A 13,892-nucleotide genomic window follows, 5' to 3' on the forward strand; every position below is an offset into this window, starting at 1 on the left:
GTGTCTTCACTGACATTTTCAATTTCTCCCTGACCGAGTCTGTAATACCTACATGTTTCAAGCAGACCACCATAGTCCCTGTGCCCAAGGAAGCGAAGGTAACCTGCTTAAATGATTATTGCCCCGTAACACTCACGTCGGTAGCCATGAAGTGCTTTGAAAGGCTGGTCATGGCTCACATCAACACCATCATCCTGGACACCTTAGACCCACTCCAATTCGCATACCGCCCCAACAGATCCACAAATGACACAATCTCAATCACACTCCACACTGCCCTTTCCCACCTGGACAAAAGGAACACCTATGTGAGAATGCTGTTCATTGGCTACAGCTCAGCATTCAACACCATAGTGCCCACAAAGCTCATCACTAAGCTAAGGACCCTGGGACTAAACACCTCCCACTGCAACTGGATACTGGACTTCCTGACAGGCTGCCCCCAAGTGGTAAGAGTAGGCAACAACACGTCTGCCACGCTGATCCTTAAGACTGGGGCCCCTCAGGGGTGTGTACATACTCCCCTCCTGTACTCCCTGTTCACCCACGACTGCGTGGCCAAACACGTCTCCAACACTATCCTCAAGTTTGCTGATGACACAACAGTGGTAGGCCTGATCACTGACAACGATTAGACGGCCTATAGGGAGGAGGTCAGAGAACTGGCAGTGTGGTGCCAGGACAACAACCTCTCCCTCAATGTGAGCAAGACAAAGGAGGTGATCGTGGACCACAGGAAAAGGAGGGCCGAACAGGCCCCCATTAATATCGATGGGTCTGTAGTGGAGCGGGTCGAGAGTTTCAAGGTCCTTGGTGTCCATATCACCAACGAACTATCATGGTCCAAATATACCAAGACAGTGGTGAAGAGGGCACGACAAAACCTTTTCCCCCTAAGGAGACTGAAAAGATTTGGCATGGGTCCCCAGATCGTCAAAAGGTTCTACAGCGGCACCATCGAGAGTATCCTGACCAGTTGCATCACCGCCTGGTATGGCAACTGCTCGGCATCTCACCGTAAGGCGCACAGAGGGTAGGGCGTACGGCCCAGTACATCACTGGAGCCAAACTTCTTGCCATCCAGGCGGTGTCAGAGGAAAGCCCATAAAATTGTCAGAGACTCCAGTAACCCAAGTTATAGACTGTTTTCTCTTCTAACGCACAGCAAGCGGTAGCGGAGCGCCAAGTCTAGGACCAAAAGGCTCCTGAACAGCTACTACCCCCAAGCCACGCTGAACAATTAATAAAATCACCACCGAACTATTTGCATTTGCCCCCCCTTTGTACACTGCTGCTATTTGTTGTTTATTATCTATGCATAGTCACTTCACCCTTACCAACATGTACAAATTACCTCAACTAACCTGTACCCCAGCACACTGACTCGGTACCGGTACCCCCTGTATATAGCATCGTTATTGTTATTCTTATTGCGTTACTTTAGTCTATTTGGTAAATATTTTCTTAACTCTTCTTGAACTGCACTGTTGGTTAAGGGCATGTATGTAAGCATTTCACGGTAAAGTCTACGCTTGTTGTATTCGGCGCATGTGACAAATAAAGTTTGATTTGAAGTCAGTTAAGAACAAATTCTTATTTACAATGACGAACTACCCTGGCCAAACCCTCCGCTAACCCAGACGACGTTGGGCCAATTGTGTGCCGCCCTATGGGACTCCCAATCACGGCCGGTTGTGATACAGCCTGGAATCGAACCAGGGTCTGTCGTGATGCCTCTAGCACTGAGATGCAGTGCCTTAGACTGCTGCGCCACTCGGGAGCCCCATGTGAGAACACATAACAGAAAAAAAGACTCCATCTACATGCAGTGAACATGTTTCGTGTTTGCCCACTGCACTGCTGCTACGAGTGCACTACTCTGTGACATTGGAAGATAATGTGACACACGCTGCATGTTAAACCTGTTTGTGCATATGGTACGGTAGTCAACCCTATCCCTTCCCCTCTCCTCTCAGTCACACGCACCTGGTGTCAACCCTCTCTCCTCTCCTCCCATCCTCTCTCCTCTCCTCCCCTCTCCACGTACCTGGTGTCAACCCTGGCCCCTCCCCTCTCCACCTACCTGGTGTCAACCCTGTCCTCCCCTTCCTTCCCCTCCCCTCTCCTCGTACCTGGTGTCAGCCTCCTCTCCTCTCCTCTCCTCTCCTCTCCTCTCCTCTCCTCTCCTCTCCTCTCCTCTCCTCTCCTCTCCTCTCCTCTCCTCTCCTCTCCTCTCCTCTCCATTATCCTCTCCTCTCCATTCCCCTCCCCTCCTCTCTCCTCTCCACGTACCTGGTGTCAGCAGGATGACCGAGGTGACGATCAGGGAGCAGATGACCAGAATGACAAGCAGGGCGATTGCAATACCCTTCCAGTTCCTCTGAGGAGGGTTACTCCCCACCAGCTCCTGGTCACACAAAACAGACAGAGAGAAACACACGGTCAGAGAGAGAGAAAGAAAGGAGAGAAAAATAGGAAAGGAGAGTGAACAAGAGAAAGGCTGTGGTCGTAAAATGGAGAGTAAAAGAAGGAAAGGGAAAAATAAACGAGATGTGGGTATGGGGTAAGGGAGAGAGAAAATAATGGAGTGATACTGTCTGTTAGTATAAAGAGTACGGGGGAAGAAAAGGACAGGAAGTGAGAGAGAACAATGGAAGAATGAATAAAATAAATGGAAGGAGTAGGAAAGAAAGGGAGAGAACTCAAATTGATGGGTCTGTGAAGGACGAGTGTGAACTACAGAAACAAACAACATGAATTCTCAAGGAGAATTGCCACAAGCAAAAGGCAGTGGAGGAGGGGTGATTATTAATGAGGCAAGGAGTCAGCAGCCGTCACTGGCAAATGAATGTGACAGATAAAAATTGAGCTTTTGGATCATTGGTGACTTTGCTGGGGGAACTGCGCCAAGAGGCTTTTTGCTAGAAAAATGATTTCAAATTAGGTGTGTTTTAGGAGAAAACTTTAAACAATGAAACAAGCGAAGTTACACAGTAGGTTTAATACTGTTTTAAGTGCAAAATTAAATTGAAAAGTAACAAGTATCAATATCGAATTTGATAAATGGTATGGAGTGAGTTGAATGAGAAGAGGGTTTTCAACCTTTTCCTTTTTGTCACAAAAGACTATACAACCCATATTATTGAGGATTTGGTGAAGAAATGTATTTCACCAGGAGACTTATGCTGCAGCAGCAGCAGCCACAACGAGCCCCCACTCTCTGTGGGTGTCTCAGGGGGAGTCAAAAAACCAATTTCACACCTCACATATAAGCACCCCCTATTTTACTTTAGAACAGCAGCAGCAACAACAACAACAACAACAACAACAACCTCATGGCCTACATCAACCACACCTGTCAAAAATCGGACTCAAAGATGAAAGAAAGTTGGACATTTCTACAGTTCAGCTCCAACAGAGAGAACAAACAGAACATCCAAGCTGGATTAATAACTTTTACATTTGTTTACAGTGGGGGGAACAGAACTGAGCAGATGGTATGTAACTAGTACCTGTGGCTAAGGTCTTAATTAAGAGAAACTACAAGCACACACACACACACACACACACACACACACACACACACACACACACACACACACACACACACACACACACACACACACACACACACACACTCTAATGGAATAGAGTGGTCTGGTCTATGAGGTAAGCCTTTTTGTGACCTCCTTCGCTCAATTGAATGGAGCGGCAGACATCATTAGATAAGAACAGCAGGGGCTTTTTACTACACCGCCCAGTATACACCCTCATTAAAACCAACAACCTGTTTTCCCACAATCCCTGGTGGTGCTCCGGCGAAACGGGGGTGCTTTCGCAGGGGTCACTGCCGAGGGCTGGTCACAGCAGGTGGGAGGAGATTTAGTGGACTGTGACGTAAACAACCCCACAAACAGAGCCAGACACATCCCTTATCAACAAGTTTATACAAATGGTGTAGCCTACTAGTGAATCATTTGCCTGGCAATCCTGCAAAATAACAATAATCATGAGCTATATAGTCCAACATGTTTGGTTGGGTGAGTGTCATGCACGGAGAACACAAACAACTGAGGCTCAGTGAGGCTCCTTTAAACAATAACATTGGCCACTTTGTGCCAGCATGAGAGGACAAACATCACTTTCTTTTGGAGTGTCCACAACAGATTCAGGATTTTACATAATACCCAATATAATAGACCTGCACTCATTGTAACACCTACACAGTAGCACTCAATTGTAACACACGCACACACACACACACACACACACACACACACACACACACACACACACACACACACACACACACACACACACACACACACACACACACACACACACACACACACACACACACACACAAGCATTGTATTGTAAACAGCCAGTGGGAAGTCACAGCTGAATAACCAAACACATCAATATACAAAATGCTAGTGGGGCTACAATGCTCTGACGCTGCAAGGACAATTATTGATGTTTTTAATCATGATCATGACTGCTGCGTGGAGTAGGTCCCCTAGTATGATGTTTCCATGGGTATGCTCTCTTGTGGAAGTAGTCCACAAGTTGCTGATTGGTAGAACCTAATTTAACTTGCAAATATATTTGTCAAGCGCATCACTTTTGCATGCTTGAGTCAACATGTGACTGTCATTAGGTTTAATTGTGTTTCGGTGCCAGGCGATAACAGCCAAAACAGAGTAACATTTTTAATTGCTTGAAGATATTGATCAGCAATAGGTTATCTGAAAGAAGAAACATATGTTCTTCTCTGATTAGTAGTGTTTTTTTGTCATATTTATATGTGTATGGCATTCATGCAATCTAATAAACATCCAATCAAATAAAATAGGTAAAGGAATACTTACTCTAACATGGTCAAATGTATGTGGACACCTGCTCATGGAACATCTCATTCCAAAATCATGGGCATTAATATGGAGTTGGTCCCCCCTTGCTGCTATAACAGCCTTCACTCTTCTGGGAAGGCTTTTGACTACATGTTGGAACATCGCTGTGGGGACTTGCTTCTATTCTGCCACAAGAGCATTAGTGAGGTCAGGCACTGATGTTGGGCGATTAGATCTGGCTCGCAGTTGGCGTTCCAATTCATCCCAAAGGTGTTTGATGGATTTGAGTTCAGGGCTCTGTGCAGGCCAGTAAAGTTCTTCCACACCGATATCGACAAACCATTTCTGTATGGACCTTTACTTTGTGTATGGGCATTGTCATGCTGGAACAGCATTCCAAAACTGTTCCCACAAAGTTGGAAGCACAGAATAGACTAGAATGTCATTGTATGCTCTAGCGTTAAAATATCCCTTCACTGGAACTAAAGGGCCTAACCCCAACCATGAATAACAGCCTCAGACCATTATTCCTTCTCCACCAAACTTTACAGTTGGCACTATGCATTGCGGCAGGTAGCGTTCTCCTCGCATCCGCAAAACTCAGATTTGTCTGTCGGACTGCTAGATGGTGAAGCGTGATTCATAACTCCAGAGAACACGTTTCCACTGCTCCAGAGTCCAATGTCAGCGAGCTTTACACCACTCCAGCCAACGCTTGGCATTGCGCATGGTGATATTAGGCTTGTGTGCGGCTGCTCGGTTATGGAAACCCATTTCATGAAGCTCCTGACAAACAGTTCTTGTATTGACGTTACTTCCAGAGGTAGTTTGGAACTCGGTAATGAGTGTTGCAACCGAGGACAGCACTCGGTTGCAACAAGCTCACAGAACGGCGGTCCTGTTCTGTGACCTTGTGTGACCTACCACTTCGCGGCTGAGCCGTTGTTGCTTCTAGATGTTTACACTTCACAATAACAGCACTTACAATTAACCAGGGCACCTCTAGCTGGGTAGAAATTTCACGAACTGACTTGTTGGAAAGGTGGCATCCTATGATGGTGCCACATTGAGAGTCACTGAACTCTTCAGTACGGCCACTCTACTTCCAATTTTTCTCTATGGAGACTGCATGGCTGTGTGCTCTATTTTATACACCTGTCAGTAACGAGTGTTGCTGAAATAGCTGAATCCAATCATTTGAAGGGGTGTCCACATACTTTTGGTCATGTAGTGTATCATCACAGCATTAATTAACTATGATCAAGGGACTTCACTGACATGTTGTAGGCTAATTAATATGCAACCGCCTTGTGAAAGGTGCGTTATAATTCTGAGGAGAGAGTGCGTGAGCTACACAGAAACTTTTGCCTCCATATGAATCTAAAATCTCCAGTGGAACAGCTGCAAGATACTCTGATTCTTCCCAGTTTATAGCCAATATCAGTGCATCTTCTTGTCAAATAACATAAAACAAGCTATGTAACCTAGTTCCTAACCCTAACCTAAGCCAAACCAGAACTACTGTGTCTGGAATGCCTTTGCAAAGAAATAGGAAATGTACAGTGTTTCCTTGACACAAATGCCAGAGTCGATGCAATAAACCAAAAATACACCAATGCAATTTTCATGTCTTATTGTCCTTGTGTCACACATCACAGATTTGTTCATGCAACTGAACACACCAATTTCTTCATACATTCAAAGTAATTTACACTCAATGGAATTCACACTTCACAGTCGCCGCCTCGGGCTTTGTGATCTCAAAGCATCAAAGAAAGACATAACTTCACTAGCTCAGTCTATTTCCCCGTCTATCTGTGGGAGAGGAGGGACACAATTTATTCCTGTTGCACTCCTGTGTGTCTGAAGACGATGTTCAAAGGTATCTGGGAGGCAGGTCGCAAATACTTGGCAAAACCCTGTGAACAGCCTGGGAAGGACCAGAAAATGATTTTGTGAAGATAAGCTGTGTCGTCCATCTCAAAGAGCATGCAATTTGGTGGCAATTTTCCATTTAGTTGGAAAATAAGATCCCACATTGGAATTGCTGGAATTGGACAAAATAGCAGTCGTTTCGAGCCTGCCTTTCAGTCACCTCCTGGAGAAAAATCCAATTTTCAGTCCATTTGCTCGATCCCTTCATTCTCCTGTTCATCGTTTAGCATGTGGACTTCATCAGAGGGCTCCCATGAGTAGAAACATTATCCTGAACCTTTTAGCCCCTGAATGGTTGTATTTTATGCTACAGAACAGACATACTGAAGTTCAAAACAGAAATAGCAAAGGAAATGGAGTAGCACATCCGAAGCTCTATATAGATAGTCAGCTTATGCATAAATAACCCACATGAAAATGATTCGCTCAAAGTGAATGGTTTCCTGTTTCTTATTGTCAACCATCAAAGTATTTTCAACAAGATCATCATCTAATGAATTAAGAAAGGCTTCCAACTAAACACTGCATTCGAAAACTATTCAGACCCCTTCCTTTTTTCCCCATTTTGTTACGTTACAGCTTTATTCTATAATGGATTAAATAAATAAAAATCCTCATCAATCTACACACAAAACCCCATCATGACAAAGAAAACACAGGTTAGAATTTTTTTTTGTGCAAATTTATAAAAAAGAAAAACAGAAATACCTTATTTACACAAGTATTCAGACCCTTTGCTATGAGACTTAAAATGGAGCGACATATTAACAGTCCTTCCTCCAAAAGACCCTTGAATGGATTACATTTTTATGAAAATCTCCAGAATCATGTTCTTTTTTTGTTGCAATTTGTGTTTCCGATTGTGGCACACCACATAACCACTTCCATCAAAGAATTCAGAATATGATCACATACAGTGCACTCGGAAAGTCTTCAGACCCCTTGACTTTTTCCACATTTTGTTACGTTACAGCCTTACAGTATTTTAAAATGGATTAAATAACACATATTCCTCATCAATCTACACACAATGCCCCATAATGACAAAGCAAAAACAGGTTTTTAGGAATGTTTGCACATTTATTAAAAATTAAAAACAGAAAAACCTTGTTTCCGTAAGTATTCTGACCCTTTGCTGAGACTTGAAATTGAGCTCAGTTGCATCCTGTTTCTATTGATCATCCTTGAGATGTTTCTACAACTTGATTGGAGTCCACCTGTGGTAATTCAATTGATTGGACATGATTTAGAGAGGTACACATCTGTCTATTTAATAAGGTCCCACAGTTGACAGTGCATGTCAGAGCAAAAACCAAGCCATGAGGTTAACTTCATTAGGGTAGGGGGCACTATTTTCACCTCCGGATGAAAAGCGTGCCCAAAGTAAACTGCCTGCTACTCAGGCCCAGAAGCTAGGATATGCATATTTAAGATTTGGATAGAAAACACTCTACAGTTTCAAAAACTGTTAAAATAATGTCTGTGAGTATAACAGAACTCATAAGGCAGGCGAAGACCTGAGAAAAATCCATCCTGGAAGTGGGATTTTTTTGTTTTTGTAATTTTCTATTGAATGCCATTACAGCATCCATTGACTTAGGACTCAAATTGCACTTCCTATGGCTTCCAGTAGATGTCAACAGTCTAGAAATTGTTTCAGGCTTGTATTCTGAAAAATGAGGGAGTAAGACCACTTTGAATGAGTGGACCATTCAGTGTCCCCGAGGGTTTTCATGCGCACGACCGAGGGCATGACTTTCTTGTTTTTCTTTTATATTGACGAAGCTTTTGTCCGGTTGAAATGTAATAAATAATTATGACTAAAAACAACCTGAGGATTGATTATAAATATCGTTTCACATGTTTCTACGAACTTTACTGATACTTTTCGGATTTTTCGTCTGTCTGTTGTGACTGCCTGTGAGCCTGTGGATTACTGAAAAAAAACATGCGAACAAAACAGAGGTTTTTGGATATAAAGATGGACTTTATCGAACAAAACAAACATTTATTGAGTAAATGGGAGTCTTGTGAGTGCAACCATACGAAGATCAAAGGTGATTCATTTTATCACTATTTCTGACTTGTGTAACTCCTCTACTTGGCTGGTAACTGTTTGTAATGATTTGTCTGCTGGGCGCTGTTTTCAAATAATCGCATGGTATGCTTTCGCCGTAACGCCTTTTTGAAATCTGACACCGTGGTTGGATTAACAAGAAGTTAATCTTTAAACCGATGTATAACACTTGTATGTTTTATGAATTTTTATAATGAGTATTTCTGTTTTTGAATTTGGCACTCTGCAATTTCACTGGATGTTGGCCAGGTGGGACGCTACCGTCCCACACCCCCTAGAGAGGTTAAAGGAATTGTCCATAGAGTTCTGAGACAGGATTGTGTCGAGGCAAAACATTTCTGCAGCATTCAAGGTCCCCAAGAACACAGTGGCCTCCATCAGTCTTAAATGGATGAAGTTTGGAACCACCAAGACTCTTCCTAGAGCTGGCCACCCAGCCAAACTGAGCAATCGGGGGAGAAGGGCCTTGGTCAGGGAGGTGACCAAGAACCGATGCTCACTCTGACAGAGCTCCAGAGTTCCTCTCTGGAGATAGGAGAACCTTCCAGAAGGACAACCATCAGCACTCCACCAATCAGGCCTTTATGGTAGAGTGGCCTGATGGAAGCCACTCCTCAGTAAAAGGCACATGACAGCCCGCTTGGAGTTTGCCAAAAGGCACCTAAAGGATTCTCAAACTCCCCAAATACAGGTGTGCCACGCTTGTAGCGTCATACCCAAAAAGACTCAAGGCTGTAATCACTGCCAAAGATGCTTCAACAAAGCACTGAGTAAAGGATTTGAATACTTCGGTAAATGTTATTTCATTTTTTATTGTTTTTATAAATTTGCTAATAAAAAAATATATTTAAAAAAACATTTTTGCCTCGTCATTATGGGGTATTGTGTGTAGATTGATCAGGGATTTAAAAGAAAATCTATGTTAGAATAAGGCTATAAAGTAACAAAATGTGGAAAAAGTCAAGGGGTCTGAGTACTTTCCAAATGCACTGTCATTCTGCCATTTCCAGTATGGAAAGATTCTTATACAGTAGGGAGAACAAGTATTTGATACACTGCCGATTTTGCAGGTTTTCCTACTTACAAAGCATGTAGAGGTCTGTAATTTTTATCATAGGTACATTTCAACTGTAAGAGACGGAATCTAAAACAAAAATCCAGAAAATCACATTGTATGATTTTTAAGTAATTAATTTGCATTTTATTGCATGACATAAGTATTTGATACATCAGAAAAGCAGAACTTAATATTTGGTACAGAAACCTTTGTTTGTAATTACAGAGATCATACGTTTCCTGTAGTTCTTGACCAGGTTTGCACACACTGCAGCAGGGATTTTGGCCCACTCCTCCATACAGACCTTCTCCAGATCCTTCATGTTTCGGGGCTGTCGCTGGGCAATACGGACTTTCAGCTCCCTCCAAAGATTTTCTATTGGGTTCAGGTCTGGAGACTGGCTAGGCCACTCCAGGACCTTGAGATGCTTCTTACGGAGCCACTCCTTAGTTGCCCTGGCTTTGTGTTTCGGGTCGTTGTCATGCTGGAAGACCCAGCCACAACCCATCTTCAATGCTCTTACTGAGGGAAGGAGGTTGTTGGCCAAGATCTCGCGATACATGGCCCCATCCATCCTCCCCTCAATACGGTGCAGTTGTCCTGTCCCCTTTACAGAAAAGCATCCCCAAAGAATGATGTTTCCACCTCCATGCTTCACGGTTGGGATGGTGTTCTTGGGGTTGTACTCATCCTTCTTCTTCCTCCAAACACAGTGAGTGGAGTTTAGACCAAAAAGCTCTATTTTTGTCTCATCAGACCACATGACCTTCTCCCATTCCTCCTCTGGATCATCCAGATGGTCATTGGCAAACTTCAAATGGGCCTGGACATGCGCTGGCTTGAGCAGGGGGACCTTGTGTGCGCTGCAGGATTTTAATCCATGACGGCGTAGTGTGTTACTAATGGTTTTCTTTGAGACTGTGGTCCCAGCTCTCTACAGGTCATTGACCAGGTCCTGCCGTGTAGTTCTGGGCTGATCCCTCCCCTTCCTCATGATCATTGATGCCCCACGAGGTGAGATCTTGCATGGAGCCCAAGACTGAGGGTGATTGACCGTCATCTTGAACTTCTTCCATTTTCTAATAATTGCGCCAACAGTTGTTGCCTTCTCACCAAGCTGCTTGCCTACTGTCCTGTAGCCCATCCCAGCCTTGTGCAGGTCTACCAGACAGCTCTCTGGTCTTGGCCATTGTGGAGAGGTTGGAGTCTGTTTGATTGAGTGTGTGGACAGGTGTCTTTTATACAGGTAACGAGTTCAAAGAGGTGCAGTTAATACAGGTAATGAGTGGAGAACAGGAGGGCTTCTTAAAGAAAAACTAACAGGTCTGTGAGACCCGGAAATCTTACTGGTTGGTAGGTGATCAAATACTTATGTCATGCAATAAAATGCAAATTAATTACTTAAAAATCATACAATGTGATTTTCTGGATTTTTGTTTTAGATTCCGTCTCTCAGTTGAAGTGTACCTATGATAAAAATTACAGACCTCTACATGCTTTGTAAGTAGGAAAGCCTGCAAAATCGGCAATGTATCAAATACTTGTTCTCCCCACTGTATGTAGAATATCTATAACGCTATATCTGATTTCAACAGGGGCTGTCTGAAATGGTTTGCCATTAAGGATGAAGAAAAATAAACTTGCAAAAGATAGTGGTACCCTTCAAGGCTGATAAATGAAGCCTTTGGCTTCGATTTCTCTGAATGTGACGATCCATAGATGTGTCTCATTAGGTGGGCGCAGGCAACACAAAGAGTATTAAGCCCTGATCAGCCATTTCCAACAGGGCCTCTGGAACCCTCCCTTAGTGATCAATACACAGTGTCCCCTTTTTCATTTACTGGTTACCTCATCTTTTCACAAATCTCACAAACTCCTGGGACTCTTGAGACAGTTCAGCAAATTTCTCAGTCTTTAGACAGGTACATAAGGCAATAACACTATGAGTGCCCAAGACCTTTTGAGCTCCTGGAGCATGGCGGCAAACCTTCCTGATCATTCCTCTGATATCTGCAATTATAATAATGATAATGATGAGCACAATTATCTGGGCGTCCATCTGCACTGGGTTAATGCGGAGGAGATTAGAGGTGGCGGAGGTGACTGTGACCAGTAGAGAAGAGAAAAGTCAAGTCGACTCTGTTCTTGACAGAAGGTTAAGTAAACAAACATTTAAAGGCTGTGAAGAAATCAATGCAAGGACATGAAGAGGGAGCAAACAAAGCAGTATAGACCTGCATTGAGACCTGAATGCAGACCATATAGAAAGGCAACTAACTTCTTTAGAAGTTTAAAAAAGGATACTGGGGTGAAATACAGTTGAAGTCGGAAGTTTACATATACCTTAGCCAAATACATTTAAGCTCAGTTTTTCACAATTACTGATCCTAGTAAAAATTCCCTGTCTTAGGTCAGTTAGGATCACCACTTTATTTTAAGAATGTGAAGTGTCAGAATAATAGCAGAGACAATGATTTATTCCAGCTTTTATTTCTTTCATCACATTCCCAGTTGGTCAGAAGTTTACATACACTCAATTAGTATTTGGTAGTATTGCCTTTAAATTGTTTAACTTGGGTCAAATGTTTCAGGTAGCCTTCCACAAGCTTCCCACAATAAGTTGGGTGAATTTTGGCCCATTCCTCCTGACAGAGCTGGTGTAACTGAGTCAGGTTTGTAGGCCTCCTTGCTCGCACACACTTTTTCTGTTATGCCCACATATTTTCTATGGGATTGAGGTCAGGGTGTTGTGATGGCCACTCCAAAACCTTGACTTTGTTGTCCTTAAGCCATTTTGCCACAACTTTGAAAGTATGATTGGAGTCATTGTCCATTTGGAGGACCCATTTGCAACCAAGGTTTAACTTCCTGACTGATGTCTTGAGATGTTGCTTCAATATATCCACATAATTTTCCATCCTCATGATGCCATCTATTTTGTGAAATGCACCAGTCCCTCCTGCAGCAATGCACCCCCACAACATCATGCTGCCACCCCTGTGCTTCACGGTTGGGATGGAGTTCTTTGGCTTGCAAGCCTCCCACTTTTTCCTCCAAACATAACAATGGTCATTATGGCCAAACAGTTCTATTTTTGTTTCATCAGACCAGAGGACATTTCTCCAAAAAGTACGATATTTGTCCCCATATACAGTTGCAAACCATAGTCTGGCTTTTTTATGGCGGTTTTGGAGCAGTGGCTTCTTCCTTGCTCAGGTTATGTCGATATAGAACTCGTTTTACTGTGGATATAGATACTTTTGTACCTGTTTCCTCCAGCATCTTACAAGGTCCTTTGCTATTGTTCTAGGATTGATTTGCACTTTTCGCACCAAAGTACGTTCATCTATTGAAGACGCGTCTCCTTCCTGAGCGGTATGACGGCTGCATGGTCCCATGGTGTTTATACTTGCGTACTATTGTTTGTAGAGATGAACGTGGTACCTTCAGGCGTTTGGAAATTGCTCCCAAGGATGAACCAGAATTTTTTTTCTGAGGTCTTGGCTGATTTATTTTGATTTTCCCATGATGTCAAGCAAAGAGGCACTGAGTTTAAAGGTAGGCCTTGAAATACATCCACAGGTACACCTCCAATTGAATCAAATGATGCCAATTAGCCTATCAGAAGCTTCTAAAGCCATGACATCATTTTCTGGAATTTTCCAAGCTGTTTAAAGGCACAGTCAACAAGTGTATGTAAACTTCTGACCCACTGGAATTGTGATACAGTGAATTATGAATGAAATAATCTGGCTGTAAACAATTGTTGGGAAAATTACTTGTGTCATGCACAAAGTAGATATCCTATCCAACCTGCCAAAACTAGAATTTGTTAATAAGAAATTTGTGGAGTCATTGAAAAGCAAGTTTTAATGACTCCAACATAAGTGTATGTAAACTTCCGACTTCAACTGTACATCAGCAGTGAGTGGTTAGCTCTCAAACTGAAGCATTTGTAATGGAAGAAAAA

General features: G+C 43.1%; 1 protein-coding gene across 3 annotated transcripts in view; it reads right to left on the minus strand.

Moving 5' to 3' along the window:
- Positions 1 to 13,892, minus strand: part of LOC106579565 (dipeptidyl aminopeptidase-like protein 6) — a 307,921-nt gene that overhangs the window by 84,807 nt on the left and 209,222 nt on the right. For all 3 annotated transcript variants that reach the window (XM_014159600.2, XM_014159599.2, XM_045702706.1), the window contains exon 2: positions 2,293 to 2,407. In XM_014159600.2, the coding sequence (XP_014015075.1) occupies positions 2,293 to 2,407 (115 nt within the window). The remainder of the gene's footprint in view (positions 1 to 2,292; positions 2,408 to 13,892) is intronic.

Source organism: Salmo salar, chromosome ssa19, assembly GCF_905237065.1.
Source record: "Salmo salar chromosome ssa19, Ssal_v3.1, whole genome shotgun sequence".
Taxonomy (NCBI): domain Eukaryota; kingdom Metazoa; phylum Chordata; class Actinopteri; order Salmoniformes; family Salmonidae; genus Salmo; species Salmo salar.